Here is a 21,952-nt window from a genome sequence, read left to right as displayed (position 1 = left end):
TACAGATGCATCTAAAGATAGAGGAAACAGAGTGGGGGTAGCATACACAGTAATAGATTTTAAAATAAAAGTTATTAAAAGAATCTCAGATGATCTGTCAGTTTATACTGGAGAAATGGTGGCAATACTGTTGGCACTTCAATGGGTTGAGAAACACAAACCATTAGGAGCTATTGCGACTTCCTGAATTGTCCTCAAGTCGCTGGAGAGGCAGTGAGGGTCCTTTTAATTTGTGACGCGCTGATGGCTGATACAGACACGCTGAGCCCAAGATGTTTTTAGCCAACTTTATATATATAGTTGAAACATGATAACAAAACATGAATTTGTGAGTTAAATACCAGTTGTCTATGGAGCTGATTATTGTAGTGTACAGGGTTGTTGCGGTTGCTGTGGCGTGGCGTGGCGATGTTGCTTGTGCTGTGGCGGTCAACAAAAAAGTACAGCTACCCACTCTCCTTCTCTCCTCCTAACACCTGTGTGATTGTGCATGACCTTTATTTGGTCTAGCAGGTGCAAGGTAGGCTCACGTGACTAAAACATTAAACCTCACTGTGAAACCCAAACTAATACAAATAAACATTATAATTAAGTGAAAAGTAATATGGCTCCTATAGGAGCATTGGTATGTTCAGACTCAAATTCCTCATTGATGACATTAGAGAGTGGACAATCTGAAAGCAGAAAGGATATATTGATTGAGATATTGCAAACACTATATCGCATTCAGATGATGGGATTAGAAGTTCAGTTCTGTTGGGTTCCAGCTCATAGTGGAATAACAAGGAATGAGTTGGCAGACGAAGGTGCTAAAGAAGCAACAAGAAAATCAATTATAGACATGGAAGTAAAATATAGTAAAAGTGAGATGAAGGTTTTAATTAAGCTACTTTTAAAAAATAGGTGGCAAAAACAATGGGAGGAAGGAAAAAATGGGAGGTGGTTGTTTAATATACAAAGAAATGTGGATAAAGGAAGAGAAACAAGTAGAAGTAGGAGGGAAGAGAGTATAATTTCAAGAATTAGATTTGGACATACAGGACTCAACAGTACATTGTACAAAATGAAACAACATTAGACTGCAAAATGTGATTATTGTGGGCAAGAAGAAACTGTGGGACACGTTATTATGATCTGTCCAAAGTACAATAGTGAAAGGAAACTATTTATTTTAAATTTGAAAAGAGTTCATATGAATTTTAATTTGGTAAAAATGTTAAAAAATAAGGCAGATGAGGACTGTATAGAGTTTTTAATTCTTTTTTTTAAATGACTAAATTAGATAAAAGAATTTAAATATAAGTGGTGTAGGTGGAAATTTTTGTTTTATTTTTCAAATATTCTAAAGATGGATAGAAAGCGCGATCATGGCCCACACTCCTATCCAGCAGGTGGCGGTAATGAACCTAGAAGTTGTATGCCAACCGCCGATAAAACTCATGAGAAGAAGAAGAAGAACATGCTTTAAATTTCTGTCCAGAGAGGTCCTGTTTTGATCCTCGTTTGGTCTCACGCATTCAAGTGATGCGATTTCGCAGGTCAGAGTTCACCAAGCTTGAACTTTGCACCGCAACAACATGCGAAACTGGACACATGACCTTGCGTTTCCGGTCTGACGTATTCGCGTGCGTATGAATGGAAGTCTATGGGAGGAAAAGTCAAGTGTGACCGCAGCTTCAAGCTGGGATTTTGAGGCTATCTCTGCTGAATTTAGCCAGGACTCAGTTGCATGAAAGTGGGCTAAATTAAGCTGAATAAAGTTATATGGAGATTTATCCTTTGCAGCTAGGCTGATCCAGAGCAAGCAAACAACCAGGCTAAGATTAATCCTCGTGATTTAGATGTGTTTCATCGTCAGTAAAATAATGTGTTTTACAGTCACTCCATAATCTTGGCCATTTACATTTATTTTCCCACTATGTATGTTTAATTATATCAGCAATCATTTAAAATATATTCATATACGACCATTTCAGATTTAAACAGGGCAGACGCCACAGCTTTGACTTGTTCCAGTGTTTTCTGTTTGTTTCTGCCAGTAATTTCCTTCACCTGTGTTGATTTTCAGCTCAATCTGTATCACCTGTATTAGTTGATCAGTGAGTGTATTTGACAGCAGGGCTGATTCAGCAACTTCACACACTCTTCAACTGAAGCTTCACTGAAGGTGACCATCTGAAGACCAAGGTGATTTTAGGCATCAAGAGCTACTGAGCAGCTTTATACTGAGCATTTTCCTAAGTAGCTTCTCTCTTCTGTTAATGTTCAGGTTCATGATGTTCCTGCTGAGGAGTCTTCTGCTGCTTTCTATCATGTTCTCCATGGGGAATGCAGACGGTAACCAATCGACCCTCATTCCTCTTCTAAAAGCTTGTTCTCTTGTGTTTAGAGATTGTGTCTGAGCGTTTACCAGCCATAATCACACAGATATTATTAAACATGTCAAGTTAATAACTGTGCTGGGAATATCAGGATAACCATGTGTTTCTGTACTGTATAGGCCGATTTGGGTGCCCCAGAGACTGGAGAAAGTCTGGCTCTCGCTGCTTCAGGTTTTTCTCCAGGTCTGTGAACTGGGTCACAGCAGAGGTAATGTGTTTGCTGCAGTTGTAAGTGACTTCTGATCTGAGTGAAATGTCTAAACTTTGGATTGACCATTTAAAATAAACATGTGTCCTTCAGAGAAACTGTCAGAGTCTTGGTGGGAATCTGGCTTCTGTGCATAATCAAATGGAGAATGATGTTCTGCTGAGTCTGGTGCCGAGCTCCACACGCTGCTGGATTGGTGGCCATGATGGTGAACAAGTAGGCCTGAGACTTGTTTGTCTGTCAAGATCCTCCATTTAATGCTCTTAACATGCTGTTCTGTTAAATTTCTACCAAGTAATCTGATTCCCTCTCCTCAGGATGGACAGTGGTTGTGGTCTGATGGCTCGTCGTTTGGTTACACCAACTGGTGCTCAGGAGAGCCTAGTAGCGGGTCTGAGCACTGCTTGGAGATCAACTGGACATGTGAGTGGTTTGTGGTCCTCTTGGTGGCATAAACTCCTACAGTAACATTAAATGTCTCTGTCAAAGGATTAAAGTTGATCTTTAAGTGTGTACATGACTGTGTTATCGCCACTGATCTAAATATGATTTCTACTCTACAGCGAACCGTTGCTGGAACAATGGGGGCTGTTCGACCACAATGGGCTATTTGTGTGCTAAAGATCTTAGATGTCATGGTGGTGATTAGGTTCCAGTTTGCCTGTACTGCTCACTTCAATATCTGTACAGAAGTGTTAGTGTGACTGTATAACTTCACCTGAGTCTTCACACACTCTGTATCACACTTCAAACCAATAAAAGTGAGTAAATGGTGTATGCTGTGGTAAATCTGTCAGTGAAGTGTTCTGGGTAAGCTGTGCTGCTGGGATTAACCGGCTGTCGTTAGACTCGTTTCCACTATCGCACCAGAAGTGTATGAGCCAGGGCCAGTCGTTTTGATGGGGTCTGATGGGGTCAAAGTGGGGTTTTCTCTGGGCCAGCGGCTGGCCTTTTTTGGTACGCTGCCTACCTTATGCCAAATAGGGCCAGCTGGGCCTTTAGGGTGGAGTGAAAGGAGAGGCAGAGTGTGGTAAAGCTGGTATACTGTCATTACATAGTATTCTGCTTGTACATGAGGGTAAGAACCTACAGCTGTTCAGTTTAAGATGGGCTATTCCATTAAACACCTTTTTATAGGCTAGGGGTCCTTTTGCTTAGAATCACCCTCATGTTTCCTTTTTTAAATGAAAGGTTGTTTCCTAAAATAGTTTAAGTGACAGTTCTTTACTGTGTCTTCCTTGATGTTTTGATAATGCATAATATTTATACCATATTAAAGAAACAGGCAGTAACAATTGACGAGGGGGGGGGGGGGGGGGGGTGTGAGAGAGACTGGGCAAAAAAAGCGCTCCCTTGACGGCTCTGTCGACGCTGTGAGCAGTTGACTTGCTTTCATTCTTTGTTGAAGATAATATAAATACAACAGAAAGACAAACTTTCTGTCCACTTTTGTAGGCTCAACACAATAGTGTCATATCTTGAATAAAATAGCCTAAACTATATAGAAGTCATGTAAAGAATTACAAATATCAGATAAAATGATCCATTATAAAACAAATGCTAGAGGTACATACAAATAAATTAAACCATTTCTAGCCATTTAATGTTCTGTTTATAAAGGCGTATCTGAAAAACAGATTTGAGAAATTTTCTAAAAACAATAAACAGAGGAGGTTTGAAATATTATTGATAAAGTATTAGGACCCGATGATTTTAATCAAATCGTGCAAACAGAGCATATTTGGGTGAGTGAAACCAGAAACTCCCTTTTCTGTCATCCAGTCCTGCAGCGCTGCTTTACAACTGGATTAGGAAAAAGCGAGCCATTGCTCCATGTTTTCAAGTTCTGCCCAGAGAGGTCCTGTTTTGATCCTCGATTGGTCTCGCAATCATGTGATGCGTTTTTCACAGGTCAGAGTTCACAAAGCTTGAACTTCGCAATGCAACGAACTGTGAAACTTGACGCATGACCTTGCGTTTCCAGTCTGGCGCAGTCATAGAAAGGAAGTCTATGGGGAGAAAAGTCCAGTGTGACCGAAGCTTGATGTTGGCTTTTCAGTTCTTGCATTTAAGATCCAAAACTGATCAAACTTGTTGATGTTTGAGGATTATCCGCTTGGGCAAAAGATGTAATGGTAGTGGATTTGAACACAGAGCTTATTATTTGCGATCTTCAAAAAAAGCCTATGAGGGGAAAAATCCAGTTTTATGCTAGCAGCTGATTGGCCTACAAAGTGATGTCAGAGTTCCTCCACTCTATGGTGTTAAGTCTATACCTGTATGTGTAAATATTTGCGCTAAAAATGCTGGCATGGGATCTTACCTGCCAACAAACTATATATACCACACCTTTAAGTCTAAAGCTGTAGTCCCCATAGACTTCCATTCATACCCACTCGAATGCGTCAGACCGGAAACGCAAGGTCATGTGTCAAGTTTCGCAGGTCGCTGCGGTGCGAAGTCCAAGCTTGGTGAACTCTGACCTGCGAGATCGCATCACTTGACTGCGTGAGACCAATCGAGGATCAAAACATGACCTCTATGGACAGAACTTTAAAACATGGACCAATCGCTCGCTTTTTAAATTTTTAATAATCTTGTTTAATCCCGCCCCTTTTCACATCACCGGACGACAGAATTTCACCTTATCAAACTCTAGTGTGACCGCAGCTTCAAACATGAATGTTCTACACACTCTTAACCGGCTCCCCAATAAATAAAGGAAATGATGACTGCATAAAGTACAGCAGCACAGCTTACCCAGAACACTACTCGGGTCCATTCTTTGTATGTGGATTACTCAACTAGATGGATTTGTTTATTTTCGATTTGACTTGATCCAGGATAGTTTCATTCTTCAAAACTCATCTGAGATTGGTTCATAGCAACAGATCTGGTAGCTCAAACCTGCTTGGGAGCAGGTTCATGTCATATAAACAGAATTACATCGGGTCAGTTCAAGCAAAGATAATACTGAAAGTGTGTACTGAATGCTGATATTTTCTTACAGTAGTAGTTATATACAGATGGGAAAATAGTAAATACATTACATCTATAAAAAGTCAAAAAAATTATTAAATCCTAGGCAATCTATACACTGTAAGGGTCCATCTATTAGTCCTATGACGAAACTAACAGCATGGGTGAAGGTTAAATGCGTGTAAGCCTTTTAGCACATGTGAAAAGAAATATTTTTACACATTAAAATTTAATTTAATTTGTTTCCAACTCCAAATTTTAATCTGATTTATTCTAATTTATTATCTCTAATTTATAATAATTTTAGATTTAGATTCATCTAATTCAACTGATCACCTTATAGGTCGTGATTAGGTCTCATTTAGATTGGTTAACCTAATAAATCCTTATTTTCAATTAATGGTTCATCTTTACCCGAAGTCGCTTAGAGTCTATACGCTGGCCAGTTTCATCTGCTGACGGACACATCCTCACCAGTTCTGATTCTTAGCATATAGGCTAATTTCCTTTAAGTAATAATAGGCCGCTCCATGCTAGCACAATTCTTAAAGAAAGTTTCATTTAGCCCGTAGGTTATATCATACTTATTCAGTGATTGTCAGAAATCAACAGGTCTCTAGAGCTGTGCCCATGCTCCATCTTTGAGCCTGAATGTATGACTAATCCTGGTCGTAGGCTGCAGAAACATCAGCCTAAACAATCTACTAGATTTAAATGATTTCAGGAGATATAAGAATTAAACAAGAATTTTACATTTGTCAGGCAAAGAGTTTCCATTCCAATTCACAAACCAATCAAGATTGTACTACAGCAATTATTCAAACATCCATTCAAGAGTTAGAGATGAATACCAGACCATGTAGAAATACATTGCAGCATAGTCCTGATGCAGAACTCAGAGACTCACTAGCTGCGTTGGGCTATCCTGTCTACAGAATCCCACATACACTTCTGCACCCTTTACCTAAATACTCAAATCATCATAAATTCAAGACAATAAAAGCTTCACCGAGCCTCTTGCCTGGTCATGAGTTAATGTAAAGACCATTTTTTCTGGAGTGAAGCATCTGGCAAAGATCTTATCCAAGTCAAAACCCAAATTAACTGATATAAGGGAGATTGTAAAATATTACAGTGAAATTAAGACCCCTTTACCAATCACAGAGACATTAAAAATGACACCAAACATGAATATAAAGCACAAGATACATCATATTAAAACTTATTCTGTGTGGACTGAGTGAGCTGCTCTGGTGGAGAAGGAAAAGTCCAGGGCAAAGAGAGGGGCACAGGATGCATGAGGGACAGAACTGGTTTTCTAGCTGATCTCAGATTAGAAAGTTTGTTTTAGTGCTTGACCATTCTTGTGGTCTCGTCTCAAGGGGAGTTCCATAAGGGTTTTCAGGGTTTAATATTATGGAGAGATACAGCAATCCTTTAACACTGAAAATGAAAGTATGAAGACTACCACCTCGTAATTCAAAGAGAATTTGATATGAACTTCAGAAACCACCGCTTACATGAACAATGTTCGACTTTTCAAAAAAAAAAAAAAAAAAAAAATTTATGCAGGCATGCATTTATTGCTAAGATGCCAGGGAGTTGCAAAACTTGGACACCTTTACCAAGATCAAATTATTCCTTACACAGATTTAGAAATAATAATTAATTAATGTAGGAATACGCTTGACAATGTTTAAAGTCTGCAGTTCAGAACAAACGTGGAAAGTTGTGGATGTGGTTTAGCTAACATGGTTAATTGAATATCAGTCAGATGTCATTACGCTGCGGTGCCATCAGCCAATAAATGCATTGCTGATCATGACTGAGGACCGATAGATCTGTCCTTCACAACACACAGCGATCTCAGATCAGTTCATCCAGACATTTTAATCTAATTCACGAACTTGAACCAAATTAGCCAGAGATCAGTTATCAAGATTAACTGATCCAGGATCTGCCAAGTCATCGGAGCAAGGTACAAAGAATGGACCCCTAACCAGACACCACTGCTTACTAAAATAGCATACACCATTTACTCACTTTTATTGGTTTGAAGTGTGATACAGAGTGTGTGAAGACTCAGGTGAAGTTATACAGTCACACGAACACTTCTGTACAGATATTAAAGCAGAACAGGCAAACTGGAACCTAATCACGACATCTAAGATCTTTAGCACACAAATAGCCCATTGGGGTCGAACAGCCCTGATTGTTCCAGCAACGGTCCGCTGTAGAGTAGAAATCATATTTAGATCAGTGGCGATAACACGGTCATGTACACACTTAAAGATCAACTTTAATCCTTTGACAGAGACATTTCATGTTACTGTAGGAGTTTATGCCACCAAGAGGACCACAAACCACTCACATGTCCAGTTGATCTCCAAGCAGTGCTCAGACCCGCTACTAGGCTCTCCTGAGCACCAGTTGGTGTAACCAAACGACGATCCATCAGACCACAACCACTGTCCATCCTGAGGAGAGGGAATAAGATTACTTGGTAGAAATTTAACAGAACAGCATGTTAAGAGCATTAAATGGAGGATCTTGACAGACAAACAAGTCTCAGGCCTACTTGTTCACCATCATGGCCACCAATCCAGCAGCGTGTGGAGCTCGGCACCAGACTCAGCAGAACATCATTCTCCATTTGATTATGCACAGAAGCCAGATTCCCACCAAGACTCTGACAGTTTCTCTGAAGGACACATTTTTATTTTAAATGGTCAATCCAAAGTTTAGACATTTCACTCAGATCAGAAGTCACTTACAACTGCATCAAACACATTACCTCTGCTGTGACCCAGTTCACAGACCTGGAGAAAAACCTGAAGCAGCGAGAGCCAGACTTTCTCCAGTCTCTGGGGCATCCAAATCGGCCTAAACAGTACAGAAACACATGGTTATCCTGATATTCCCAGCACAGTTATTAACTTGACATGTTTAATAATATCTGTGTGATTATGGCTGGTAAACGCTCAGACACAATCTCTAAACACAAGAGAACAAGCTTTTAGAAGAGGAATGAGGGTCGATTGGTTACCGTCTGCATTCCCCATGGAGAACATGATAGAAAGCAGCAGAAGACTCCTCAGCAGGAACATCATGAACCTGAACATTAACAGAAGAGAGAAGCTACTTAGGAAAATGCTCAGTATAAAGCTGCTCAGTAGCTCTTGATGCCTAAAATCACCTTGGTCTTCAGATGGTCACCTTCAGTGAAGCTTCAGATGAAGAGTGTGTAAAGTTGCTGAATCAGCCCTGCTGTCAAATACACTCACTGATCAACTAATACAGGTGATACAGATTGAGCTGAAGATCAACACAGGTGAAGGAAATTACTGGCAGAAACAAACAGAAAACACTGGAACAAGTCAAAGCTGTGGCGTCTGCCCTGTTTAAATCTGAAATGGTCGTATATGAATATATTTTAAATGATTGCTGATATAATTAAACATACATAGTGGGAAAATAAATGTAAATGGCCAAGATTATGGAGTGACTGTAAAACACATTATTTTACTGACGATGAAACACATCTAAATCACGAGGATTAATCTTAGCCTGGTTGTTAGCTTGCTCTGGATCAGCCTAGCTGCAAAGGATAAATCTCCATATAACTTTATTCAGCTTAATTTAGCCCACTTTCATGCAACTGAGTCCTGGCTAAATTCAGCAGAGATAGCCTCAAAATCCCAGCTTGAAGCTGCGGTCACACTTGACTTTTCCTCCCATAGACTTCCATTCATACGCACGCGAATACGTCAGACCGGAAACGCAAGGTCATGTGTCCAGTTTCGCATGTTGTTGCGGTGCAAAGTTCAAGCTTGGTGAACTCTGACCTGCGAAATCGCATCACTTGAATGCGTGAGACCAAACGAGGATCAAAACAGGACCTCTCTGGACAGAAATTTAAAGCATGTTCTTCTTCTTCTTCTCATGAGTTTTATCGGCGGTTGGCATACAACTTCTAGGTTCATTACCGCCACCTGCTGGATAGGAGTGTGGGCCATGATCGCGCTTTCTATCCATCTTTAGAATATTTGAAAAATAAAACAAAAATTTCCACCTACACCACTTATATTTAAATTCTTTTATCTAATTTAGTCATTTAAAAAAAAAGAATTAAAAACTCTATACAGTCCTCATCTGCCTTATTTTTTAACATTTTTACCAAATTAAAATTCATATGAACTCTTTTCAAATTTAAAATAAATAGTTTCCTTTCACTATTGTACTTTGGACAGATCATAATAACGTGTCCCACAGTTTCTTCTTGCCCACAATAATCACATTTTGCAGTCTAATGTTGTTTCATTTTGTACAATGTACTGTTGAGTCCTGTATGTCCAAATCTAATTCTTGAAATTATACTCTCTTCCCTCCTACTTCTACTTGTTTCTCTTCCTTTATCCACATTTCTTTGTATATTAAACAACCACCTCCCATTTTTTCCTTCCTCCCATTGTTTTTGCCACCTATTTTTTAAAAGTAGCTTAATTAAAACCTTCATCTCACTTTTACTATATTTTACTTCCATGTCTATAATTGATTTTCTTGTTGCTTCTTTAGCACCTTCGTCTGCCAACTCATTCCTTGTTATTCCACTATGAGCTGGAACCCAACAGAACTGAACTTCTAATCCCATCATCTGAATGCGATATAGTGTTTGCAATATCTCAATCAATATATCCTTTCTGCTTTCAGATTGTCCACTCTCTAATGTCATCAATGAGGAATTTGAGTCTGAACATACCAATGCTCCTATAGGAGCCATATTACTTTTCACTTAATTATAATGTTTATTTGTATTAGTTTGGGTTTCACAGTGAGGTTTAATGTTTTAGTCACGTGAGCCTACCTTGCACCTGCTAGACCAAATAAAGGTCATGCACAATCACACAGGTGTTAGGAGGAGAGAAGGAGAGTGGGTAGCTGTACTTTTTTGTTGACCGCCACAGCACAAGCAACATCGCCACGCCACGCCACAGCAACCGCAACAACCCTGTACACTACAATAATCAGCTCCATAGACAACTGGTATTTAACTCACAAATTCATGTTTTGTTATCATGTTTCAACTATATATATAAAGTTGGCTAAAAACATCTTGGGCTCAGCGTGTCTGTATCAGCCATCAGCGCGTCACAAATTAAAAGGACCCTCACTGCCTCTCCAGCGACTTGAGGACAATTCAGGAAGTCGCAATAGCTCCTAATGGTTTGTGTTTCTCAACCCATTGAAGTGCCAACAGTATTGCCACCATTTCTCCAGTATAAACTGACAGATCATCTGAGATTCTTTTAATAACTTTTATTTTAAAATCTATTACTGTGTATGCTACCCCCACTCTGTTTCCTCTATCTTTAGATGCATCTGTATATATTAAAACATGATTAAAATATTTGTCTTTAAGATATGTTTGCACCATTTGAATATTAATATTGCCCTCTGCACTCTTATCTCTTCTCTTTACCAGTGATGTATCAACAATGGGTTTTGGTAGTAACCATTCAGGAATAATTGACCATGGTACTGTTGGACTAATGGACATCTTGTTTAGTTCCATTTCTTCTGCCTCTTTTGGTACAATCCACCCAAAACTCTTGATATCTGACTTTCCTTTTTCCCAACAAGGTTTTAACACTTCCTTAACTGGATGATCAAAGTTATGTCCCTGTATATTGACCCAGTAATTCATTGTCAATTGGACTTTCCTAATTTCTAGTGGCATTTCCCCAGTTTCAATCTGAAGAGCGGCTGTAGGAGTAGACCTTATAGCCCCTGTTATTAATCGCAATGCCTTTTACTGAATTTTATCTAGTTCCCTTAATAAACTTACATTAGCAGATTGAAATACTATACGACCATAATCCAGTATTGATCTAATTAAACCAATATACATTTTTTCATTGCAACCCTTTCAGCTCCCCAGTCTTTACCCAGCAATTACATTCTGTGCTTTCCTGCATTTATCCACAATTTTCTCAATGTGTACTTCAAAATTGAGCTTCTCATCATACCATACCCCTAAACACTTAAAACATGAAACTCTTTCTATATCTTGTCCATATCATTTCAGAATTAACTCCTTGTTATACTTTTGTTTTGAAAAAAATACTGTCTTTGTTTTTTCAACAGAGAATCTAAATCCCCACTTATATGACCATTTTTCAACCACTTCTATAGCTGTTTGCATTTTTAACCACAAAATCTACATTCCTTGCCCGTTTCCAGATTGCACCATCATCTGCAAACAAAGAACAACCTATTCCTTTCTCAATATCTGAAAATATATTAATTATGAATGAAAATAACAAAGGGCTAATTATGCTTCCTTGAGGAGTACCATTTTCCACACACTTGTTTCTAGAGACACTTTCCCTAATCTTAACTTGTATAGTTCTTCCAAATCAAAAGTCTTTAATAAATCTCACCATGTTTCCATTAATCCCTGCTTTCTTTAATTTAATTATCAACCCCTCTCTCCACATCATGTCATAAACTTTCTCGATATCCAGAAAAACCGCTACTACCTTTTCTTTATTAATCTGTGCTCTCCTTATTTCATACTCTAAACACACTGTAGAATCTATAGTACTTCTCCCTTTCCTGAATCCATTTTGATAACTGACAATATATCCTTTAGTTTCCATATAATATGTTAACCTTTTATTAATCATTTTCTCCATAACCTTACATATATGAGAGGTTAATGCAATTGGTCTATAATCAATTGGTTTATTACCTCCTTTCCCTGCTTTACATATTGGAATGATTACTGCTTCTTTCCATATTCTAGGTAATTTACCACTCTCCCATACCCTATTATAAAAATCCAGTAAAATATCTTTAGATATCTCACTTAAATTAGACATCATTGTATAGCAAACCTGATCTTTACCTGGAGCAGACACTCTATTGTTCCTTAATACATAATTTAACTCATCAATATTAAAAGGTCAATTCAATACCTCATTCACATTTTCATGATCATTACAATCTCTGTATTTTGATAGTTTCCTCACGTCCTCTTTTTTCCTTTTCAGTAAGGTTTTCTGTACTATGAACTTTAACAAACGATTGCACTAGCATTTCTGCTTTTTCTTTTTCTGTTACAGCTGTTTTTCCACTATCAGTTAATGTTGGGAAACTATACTCTCTCCTAACACCATTCATTTTCCTTACCAGTCGGATTCCCAGTGAGCTACTCTCTGAAAGCAAATGTAATGAGTTTGCTCATTTCTTTACTGACAAGATCAATAATATCAGAAAGGCAATCAGCTCATCCAATCAGCCAAATTGTGTCGACGTCAGACTAGCTCAACCACAACTTAAGAAATCAGACATTATGTCCGATTTCATGGCAATTAATGGCAAAATCTTAGAAGAGATTGTGCAAATTATGAAAACATCAACCTGCAGTCTTGACACGCTCCCCACATCATTCTTTAAAACGGTGTTTACCTGTTTAGAAATGGATCTTCTAAAAGTGGTAAATGCTTCACTTCTCTCAGGGATTTTTCCTAACTCACTTAAAACTGCAGTTGTTAAACCCCTCTTGAAGAAGAGCAACCTGGATAACACCATATTGAGCAATTACAGGCCCATCTCAAATCTCCCTTTCATTGGCAAAATCATTGAAAAAGTTGTTTTTAACCAGGTTAACAAGTTCCTAAACTTCAAGGGGTGTTTAGACAATTTTCAATCTGGTTTCAGACCACATCACAGTACAGAGAGCGCCCTTATAAAGATAATCAATGACATCCGCCTAAATACAGATTCAGGCAAACTAACAGTGCTGGTACTGCTCGATCTCAGTGCCGCATTTGACACTGTCGATCACAGCATACTTCTGGATAGGCTGGAAAACTGGGTTGGGCTGTCTGGGACGGTCCTCAAATGGTTCAGATCTTACCTTGAAGGAAGAGGTTACTATGTCAGTATAGGTGACCATAGGTCGAGGTGGACACCCATGACATGTTGAGTCCCACAAGGCTCGATTCTGGCACCTCTCCTGTTCAACCTTTATATGCTCCCTCTGAGCCAAATAATGAGAAAGAACCAAATCTCCTACCACAGCTATGCTGATGACACTCAGATCTACCTAGCCTTACTGCCTAATTGACACCCTCTGCCAATGCATTGATGAAATTAACAATTGGATGTGCCAAAACTTTCTTCAGTTAAACAAGAGAAAACTGAAGTCATTGCGTTTGGGAACAGAGATGAGGTTCTCCAGGTGAATGCGTACCTTGGCTCTAAGGGTCAAACAACAAAAAATAAGGTAAAGAATCTTGGTGTGACTCTGGAGTCAGATCTGAGTTTTAATAGTCATATCAAAGCAGTTAGTAAATCAGCATACTATCATCTCAAAAACACTGCAGGAATCAGATGCTTTGTTTCCAGTGAAGACTTAGAGAAACTTGTTCATGCTTTTATCAGCAGCAGAGTGGATTACTGTAATGGCCTCCTCACTGGCCTTCCCAAAAAGACAGTCAGACAGTTGCAGCTCATCCAGAACGCTGTGGCCAGAATTCTGACCAGAACCAGGAAATCAGAGTACATCACACCTGTCCTCAGGTCTTTACACTGGCTCCCAGTCACATTTAGAATAGATTTTAAAGTATTATTACTGGTCTATAAATCACTAAACGGCCTAGGACCTCAATACATTACAGATATGCTCACTGAATACAAACCAAACAGATCACTCAGATCTTTAGGATCAAATAGATTAGAAATCCCAAGAGTTCAGTCAAAGCAGGGTGAATCGGCTTTCAGCTATTACGCCCCTCGCTGCTGGAATCAGCTTCCAGAAATGATCAGATGTGCTCCAACCTTAGGCACATTCAAATCAAGACTGAACACACATCTGTTTATCTGTGCCTTTACTGAATGAGCACTGTGCTACGTCCGACAGATCGCACTACTATGTTTTTCTCTTCTTTTTCATTCTTTTATAACATTTTATCAGCTTTTATTTTATTTTATTTTTATTCTTACCATTTCTATTATTTGTTTTTATTTCTCTTATACTTGTTTCTTTTATTCCTGTTTATGTAAAGCACTTTGAATTGCCACTGTGTATGAAATGTGCTATATAAATAAACTTGCCTTGCCTTGCCTTGCCTTACCATACCCCAAACCCTGCGAATATCCGTTTCTCTACCCACAGTATTGCAAAACTGTCTCCAATAGTCTCTTTTTGCTGTCTTAATTGTTCTTCTCACCAACGCTTGTGCCTTTCTATAACTAATTAATTCCTCAAAATTAAGGGTTCTTTAAAGTCTTTTAAATGCTTTGTTTCTTTCTTTTTTTTTGTAATATTTTGTTTTATTTACCATTTTTATAAGATTTTTAACAAACACAGTACAATACAAATAATAATACAAAAATAATAATAAATAGAATACAAAATAATTGACATTAGCCCCATCTCACCCCCTCAAAAAAAAGAAAAAAAAAACAACAACAACAAAGGGAGGAATCGTCTCAGTTATCAAATATATATAAGTATACACATGACCTTTGTTTCTTTCTTTAACTGTTTTTCCACATTCATCTGTCCACCATGGAACAATTCTTCTTTTCTTATTTCCTACTCTCTTTGGAATTGATTGAATCGCAGCTTCTATTAAAGCTTCACTTATACACTGATTAACTTCTTCTATTTCTTGACTACTCTTGATTTCCATCATCAAATCCTCACTTAAGGTGCGGTCACACTTGACTTTTCCTTCCATAGACTTCCATTCATACGCACGCGAATGCGTCAGACCGGAAACGCGGGGTCATGCGTCGAGTTTCGCATGTTGCTGCGGTGCAAAGTTCAAGCTTGGTGAACTCTGACCTGGGAAATCGCATCACTTGACTGCGTGAGACCAATCGAGGATCAAAACATGACCTCTCTGGCCAGAAATTTAAAAAATGGAGCAATCGCTGGCTTTTTTAAATGTCTAATTATCTTGTTTAATCCCGCCCCTTTTCGCAGCGCCGTACGACAGAATTTCGCACACACAAAGCCCAGTGTGACCGTAGCTTAAAGCTGCGGTCACACCGGGTTTTGTGTGTGCGAAATTCTGTCGTGAGGCGCTGCGAAAAGGGGCGGGATTAAACAAGCTTATTTGACATTTTAAAAAAGCAAGCGATTGCTCCATGTTTTAAATTTCTGGCCAGAGAGGTCATGTTTTGATCCTCGATGGTCTCACGCAGCCAAGTGATGCGATTTCGCAGGTCAGAGTTCACCAAGCTTGAACTTTGCACCCCAGCAACCGGCGAAATTTGACGCATGACCCCGCGTTTCCGGTCTGACGCATTCGCGTGCGTATGAATGGAAGTCTATGGGAGGAAAAGCCCAGTGTGACCGCACCTTAATTTCTCTAAATTTAATCCAATCTGCTTTACTAAATATCCACCCTCCAGGTTTAACTATTTCATCCGACTTCATTTTCACTCCTACTTCCACAAAAATTGGGTAATGATCACTCCCTACAGTGCTTTCTTTTTTAACTTCCCACCAACAATCCCCAGCTATTGATTCAGAAACAAGAGTAATATCCACTGCAGATTCTTTCCCATTTCTAACATTTATTCTAGTACCATCTCCGTTATTAACACATACTAAATTTTTTCTATACATTAATTCCTAATTTAAAGCATGGAGCAATCGCTGGCTTTTTAAATGTCTAATCATCTTGTTTAATCCCGCCCCTTTTCGCAGCGCCGTACGACAGAATTTCGCACACACAAAGCCCGGTGTGACCGTAGCTTGACCCAGTCTGCGTTTCTTCCAGTTTCTGCCAGTAATTTCCTGCACCTGTGTTGATCTTCAGCTTAATCTGTTTCACCTGTATTAGTTGATCAGTGAGTGTATTTGACAGCAGGGCTGATTCAGCAACTTCACACACTCTTCATCTGAAGCTTCACTGAAGGCGACTATCTGAAGACCAAGGTGATGTTAGGCATCAAGAGCTACTGAGCAGCTTTATACTGAGCATTTTCCTAAGTAGCTTCTCTCTTCTGTTAATGTTCAGGTTCATGATGTTCCTGCTGAGGAGTCTTCTGCTGCTTTCTATCATGTTCTCCATGGGGAATGCAGACGGTAACCAATCGACCCTCATTCCTCTTCTAAAAGCTTGTTCTCTTGTGTTTAGAGATTGTGTCTGAGCGTTTACCAGCCATAATCACACAGATATTATTAAACATGTCAAGTTAATAACTGTGCTGGGAATATCAGGATAACCATGTGTTTCTGTACTGTACAGACATCTTTGGATGCCCCAGAGGCTGGACAAGATCTCGCTATCGCTGCTTAAGGTTTTTCTCCAGGTCTGTGAACTGGGTCACAGCAGAGGTAATGTGTTTGATGCAGTTGTAAGTGACTTCTGATCTGAGTGAAATGTCTAAACTTTGGATTGACCATTTAAAATAATGTGTCCTTCAGAGAAACTGTCAGAGTCTTGGTGGGAATCTGGCTTCTGTGCATAATCAAATGGAGAATGATGTTCTGCTGAGTCTGGTGCCGAGCTCCACACGCTGCTGGATTGGTGGCCATGATGGTGAACAAGTAGGCCTGAGACTTGTTTGTCTGTCAAGATCCTCCATTTAATGCTCTTAACATGCTGTTCTGTTAAATTTCTACCAAGTAATCTGAGTCCCTCTCCTCAGGATGGACAGTGGTTGTGGTCTGATGGCTCGTCGTTTGGTTACACCAAATGGTGCTCAGGAGAGCCTAGTAGCGGATCTGAGCACTGCTTGGAGATCAACTGGACATGTGAGTGGTTTGTGGTCCTCTTGGTGGCATAAACTCCTACAGTAACATTAAATGTCTCTGTCAAAGCATTAAAGTTGATCTTTAAGTGTGTACATGACCGTGTTATCGCCACTGATCTAAATATGATTTCTTCTACTCTACAGCGGACCGTTGCTGGAACAATCAGGGCTGTTCAACCACAATGGGCTATTTGTGTGCTAAAGATATTGCATGTCGTAATTAGGTTCCAGTTTGCCTGTACTGCTCACTTAATATCTGTACAGAAGTGTTAGTGTGACTGTATAACTTCACCTGAGTCTTCACACACTCTGTATCACACTTCAAACCAATAAAAGTGAGTAAATGGTGTATGCTGTGGTAAATCTGTCTGTTGTATAAAGATTTGAGATGTAAGCAGTGGTGTTCTGGGTAAGCTGTGCTGCAGTACTTTGTGCTATCATTTCTTTTTGAACGTGCACTGCTTCCGTGTTGCGTTCTTCATCTACACAGCAGGTATGTGACATGGGCAAGTCTAGTTATCCATGACTAGTTTTACATGCTCCCTTACCCAAGCTTTTCCTAAAATCAGTGTCCATTGACCATATTTGGAAGGGTTGTGAAACGAGCTGTTCTGATGCTCTTTTGGTACAGTTCTCTCACTAAGTGACACTCTAAATTATTGTTCATTTGTTAATTCAATTATGCAAGTGAAAAATTAAATTGTCAGCAAGCGTTTTCAATCCACCTGGTTAACCTGATTTTCCTTTAGAAACCGTTATTGTGGATGTAAACAGGTTTTAGACAAAAGCGTCAGGCTCGACTTGTTTAGTGGTGTCTGTAAATAAAGAAGTCCAATGCCTCAAGTTTTATAAATGAAGCAGGTAATGCATATGAGGTTAATCAAGGAGGGGGGGGGGGAGTTCAAACAAAGCGTACATGGTAAATCAAAGATGTAAAAGACAAACTGGTGTTGTACAGGTAAACCTGCACCTTACAAACAGCTGCAAGGTTTCTCTGTGTATTGTGCCTGAACACTATTTGTAAGAGTGAGAATATTGACAGAAGTAGTCTGGTTGGTTATTCAGCAACAGAGTGAGAAACGCTAAAATGTACTACAGTAAACCATTAGCTGGCAGTTAGCACGCTGCAACTCTTTGGTTTGCCATGAAAGCTAAACAGGGTTGTGTCTGGTCAGTATCTGGATGGGAGGCCATATGGGGAAAAACTAGGTTGTTGCCAGAAGTGGTGTGGGTGAGCTCAGCCTGTGGTCTGTGTGGGTCCTAATGCCCCAGTATATTGATGGGAACTCTCTATACTGCTCAGTGAGCACCATCTTTCGGATGAGATGTTAAACCGAGGTCCTGACTCTCTGTGGTCGTTTAAAATCCCGGGATGTCCTTTAAAGAAAGAGTAGGGGTTTAACCCCAGCATCCTGGGCAATTGATGAAACCTAACATATAACAATCTTATTACTAGTATTAGATGTTTTACAACAAAATAATTTTAATAACTTCACTAAATAATAATAATATTCTGATATAAAATATTTACCGAACAGAAGAGTGACGACTGTTTCAGCCTGCTGTGGTTTGTCAACAGATGTTTAATTATCAGTATTATACAATTAGTTACAAAGAGATTCAAGTACTTACCTGCTGAAAAAATAATCTACGGCATTACGGTTACATATTAGGGAATTTAGTTACAGTTACTCATAATGTACTTGTCCTAAATACTGTAAATAAACTCAACAAATATTCAGAGAAGGAGAGAAATGGTATTTTAGTATATAAATGATTTATAAATTCGACTAATGGTCCATCACATTCACCCTGGAGCAAATAAAATGACATTAGTTCTGCGTTTCTGTTACAATTTGCTAAATAAAATATGCTTTTTTTCAGATTTGAAACACTTTTAATCATCAACAAATCAATCATTGCCATCATGAAGCATTGAAATACCCTGTAAAACACCTCAAATATTACTACAGTAAACAGCACAAACCACAGTAAATGCTGTTGTTCAATTCATCTTTATTGCTATAGCTCTTTTACAATGTAGCTTGTGTCAAAGCAGCTTAACATAGAAGAAAAGAGATGAAGACATAATATTTCTGAATTGTATGAAAAAGACGAAAATAACCTTACTGCAGAAAACTTAATTAAAAATAAAAACAGTACCTCTTCCCAACAGGGAAAACCAGCAGTAATCAGGAATGCATGATTATATGCTGTCATGGCTTTGCAGTCAATAAATGTGATTATAATGGAAGTCAATTGCCGCGTTTACACAATCGCACCTAAAGCGAACTTGCCAGGGCGAACCAGGACAAGTCACGTTTCCACTGTCACTTCCAAGGCCGGTAAAGGGCCTTTTACTCAGTCTGCATTTGTTCCAGTTTCTGCCAGTAATTTCCTTCACCTGTGTTGATCTTCAGCTCAATCTGTATCACCTGTATTAGTTGATCAGTGAGTGTATTTGACAGCAGGGCTGATTCAGCAACTTCACACACTCTTCATCTGAAGCTTCACTGAAGGTGACTATCTGAAGACCAAGGTGATTTTAGGCATCAAGAGCTACTGAGCAGCTTTATACTGAGCATTTTCCTAAGTAGCTTCTCTCTTCTGTTAATGTTCAGGTTCATGATGTTCCTGCTGAGGAGTCTTCTGCTGCTTTCTATCATGTTCTCCATGGGGAATGCAGACGGTAACCAATCGACCCTCATTCCTCTTCTAAAAGCTTGTTCTCTTGTGTTTAGAGATTGTGTCTGAGCGTTTACCAGCCATAATCACACAGATATTATTAAACATGTCAAGTTAATAACTGTGCTGGGAATATCAGGATAACCATGTGTTTCTGTACTGTATAGGCCGATCTAGATGCCCCAGAGACTGGAGAAAGTCTGGCTCTCGCTGCTTCAGGTTTTTCTCCAGGTCTGTGAACTGGGTCACAGCAGAGGTAATGTGTTTGCTGCAGTTGTAAGTGACTTCTGATCTGAGTGAAATGTCTAAACTTTGGATTGACCATTTAAAATAAACATGTGTCCTTCAGAGAAACTGTCAGAGTCTTGGTGGGAATCTGGCTTCTGTGCATGATCAAATGGAGAATGATGTTCTGCTGAGTCTGATGCCGAGCTCCACACGCTGCTGGATTGGTGGCCATGATGGTGAACAAGTAGGCCTGAGACTTGTTTGTCTGTCAAGATCCTCCATTTAATGCTCTTAACATGCTGTTCTGTTAAATTTCTACCAAGTAATCTGATTCCCTCTCCTCAGGATGGACGGTGGTTGTGGTCTGATGGATCGTCGTTTGGTTACACCAACTGGTGCTCAGGAGAGCCTAGTAGCGGGTCTGAGCACTGCTTGGAGATTAACTGGACATGTGAGTGGTTTGTGGTCCTCTTGGTGGCATAAACTCATACAGAAACATTAAATGTCTCTGTCAAAGGATTAAAGTTGATCTTTAAGTGTGTACATGACCGTGTTATCACCACTGATCTAAATATGATTTCTTCTACTCTACAGCGAACCGTTGCTGGAACAATGGGGGCTGTTCGACCACAATGGGCTATTTGTGTGCTAAAGATCTTAAATGTCATGGTCGTGATTAGGTTCCAGTTTGCCTGTACTGCTCACTTCAATATCTGTTCAGAAGTGTTCACACTTCAAACCAATAAAAGTGAGTAAATGGTGTATGCTGTGGTAAATCTGTCAATGTTAAGATTTCAGAGGTTAAGCAGTGGTGGGTAGTGTTCTGGGTAAGCGGTGTTGTACACAATCATAACTTTAAAAAAAAATTCACCGGTTTCACGTTAAGTTGTTCTCTATCTACACTGTGACTTGTGCAAGTTTAATTATCCATAACTGGTTTTGTTCCTAAAGTCAGTGTCCATTATTGACCATATTTGGAAGGGTTGTGATTTTTGAGATGTTCAGATGCTCCTGCGGCTTAATTCTCTCTTAGTGACACTCTAAAATAATCCTACTTAACTTAATCCAATTGTTTGTAAAAGGGTTCATTTTTCAGCTAGCTGGTTTTGAAATCCACCAGATGAAGTCGTTTCTGAATCTGTTGCTGTGGATGAATAGAAGTTTAAGACTTAAGTGTCTGGTTTGAAATGAGTATTTGTCTAATTACAAATCCAATGCCATGAAATTTTATCTATTAAGTAGGTAATGCTCTGGGTGTGTGTTTCAAACAATTCATACAAGGTAAATTTTAAAGATGTCTTTATATTAAAAAAAAAAAAACTTGTACAGGTAAACATGCACCTTACAAACAACTTTAAGGTTTCTCAGCGCATTGTGCCTGAACACCAGCATTTATAAGAGTGATGTCAGTTGGTTTTAAACTAATAACCGGTCTGTAATCCTTCAGGATGCGCGAGGTTGCAGGAAAAAAAAAAACTGGGATCGCTAACATCTACAGCAAGGGAATGACATCCGACGCTGTATAGAGTTTGTTGTCGTTTATTTTATATAAATATCCTTTAACCGTTTGTTGCACAGAGATTTGGCAAACTTTAACGTTAAAGTGAGCGGTGTTCGTCTGACAGGTCTGTTTGCAATAGCACCCTCTCAATGGATCTTGGATGGGACGAAATGACCAAGCATCCAGCCACAA

The 21,952-nt window shown here is 39.2% G+C and overlaps 4 protein-coding genes across 9 annotated transcripts; 3 read left to right on the top strand and 1 right to left on the bottom strand.

Annotated features, from left to right (window-relative positions):
* Positions 1–2,127: 2,127 nt before the first annotated feature.
* LOC130213600 (galactose-specific lectin nattectin-like) lies at positions 2,128–3,364 on the top strand. 2 transcript variants are annotated; one of them, XM_056445333.1, is made up of 6 exons: positions 2,128–2,187; positions 2,270–2,337; positions 2,501–2,589; positions 2,683–2,805; positions 2,907–3,012; positions 3,153–3,364. In XM_056445333.1, the coding sequence occupies exons 2-6, from the start codon at positions 2,274–2,276 to the stop codon at positions 3,236–3,238; spliced, it is 468 nt and encodes a 155-aa protein (XP_056301308.1). In that variant the 5' UTR covers positions 2,128–2,187; positions 2,270–2,273; the 3' UTR covers positions 3,239–3,364. The 2 variants fall into 2 exon arrangements, with proteins under 2 accessions (XP_056301308.1, XP_056301307.1); XM_056445332.1 differs by lacking the exon at positions 2,128–2,187 and having other exon boundaries at positions 2,262–2,337.
* Positions 3,365–7,597: 4,233 nt separating this feature from the next.
* LOC130213575 (galactose-specific lectin nattectin-like) lies at positions 7,598–8,841 on the bottom strand. Of its 2 annotated transcripts, XM_056445297.1 has the most exons (6): positions 8,765–8,841; positions 8,615–8,682; positions 8,363–8,451; positions 8,147–8,269; positions 7,940–8,045; positions 7,598–7,799 (listed from the first exon to the last, which is right to left on the bottom strand). In XM_056445297.1, exons 2-6 carry the CDS (start codon positions 8,676–8,678, stop codon positions 7,720–7,722), a joined length of 462 nt encoding a protein of 153 aa, XP_056301272.1. In that variant the 5' UTR covers positions 8,679–8,682; positions 8,765–8,841; the 3' UTR covers positions 7,598–7,719. The 2 variants fall into 2 exon arrangements, with proteins under 2 accessions (XP_056301272.1, XP_056301271.1); XM_056445296.1 differs by lacking the exon at positions 8,765–8,841 and having other exon boundaries at positions 8,615–8,690.
* Positions 8,842–16,458: 7,617 nt separating this feature from the next.
* Positions 16,459–17,695, top strand: LOC130213593 (galactose-specific lectin nattectin-like). Of its 2 annotated transcripts, XM_056445323.1 has the most exons (6): positions 16,459–16,525; positions 16,608–16,675; positions 16,839–16,927; positions 17,018–17,140; positions 17,242–17,347; positions 17,491–17,695. In XM_056445323.1, the coding sequence occupies exons 2-6, from the start codon at positions 16,612–16,614 to the stop codon at positions 17,568–17,570; spliced, it is 462 nt and encodes a 153-aa protein (XP_056301298.1). In that variant the 5' UTR covers positions 16,459–16,525; positions 16,608–16,611; the 3' UTR covers positions 17,571–17,695. The 2 variants fall into 2 exon arrangements, with proteins under 2 accessions (XP_056301298.1, XP_056301297.1); XM_056445322.1 differs by lacking the exon at positions 16,459–16,525 and having other exon boundaries at positions 16,600–16,675.
* Positions 17,696–19,792: 2,097 nt separating this feature from the next.
* LOC130213601 (galactose-specific lectin nattectin-like) lies at positions 19,793–20,994 on the top strand. 3 transcript variants are annotated; one of them, XM_056445335.1, is made up of 6 exons: positions 19,793–19,885; positions 19,968–20,035; positions 20,199–20,287; positions 20,381–20,503; positions 20,605–20,710; positions 20,854–20,992. In XM_056445335.1, exons 2-6 carry the CDS (start codon positions 19,972–19,974, stop codon positions 20,937–20,939), a joined length of 468 nt encoding a protein of 155 aa, XP_056301310.1. In that variant the 5' UTR covers positions 19,793–19,885; positions 19,968–19,971; the 3' UTR covers positions 20,940–20,992. The 3 variants fall into 3 exon arrangements, with proteins under 3 accessions (XP_056301310.1, XP_056301311.1, XP_056301309.1); XM_056445336.1 differs by having other exon boundaries at positions 19,804–19,865; positions 20,854–20,993; XM_056445334.1 differs by lacking the exon at positions 19,793–19,885 and having other exon boundaries at positions 19,960–20,035; positions 20,854–20,994.
* The last annotated feature ends 958 nt before the right edge of the window (positions 20,995–21,952 follow it).

This window comes from Danio aesculapii, chromosome 20 (assembly GCF_903798145.1).
Source record: "Danio aesculapii chromosome 20, fDanAes4.1, whole genome shotgun sequence".
Taxonomy (NCBI): domain Eukaryota; kingdom Metazoa; phylum Chordata; class Actinopteri; order Cypriniformes; family Danionidae; genus Danio; species Danio aesculapii.
This window is presented reverse-complemented; position numbering and strand designations above follow the sequence as displayed.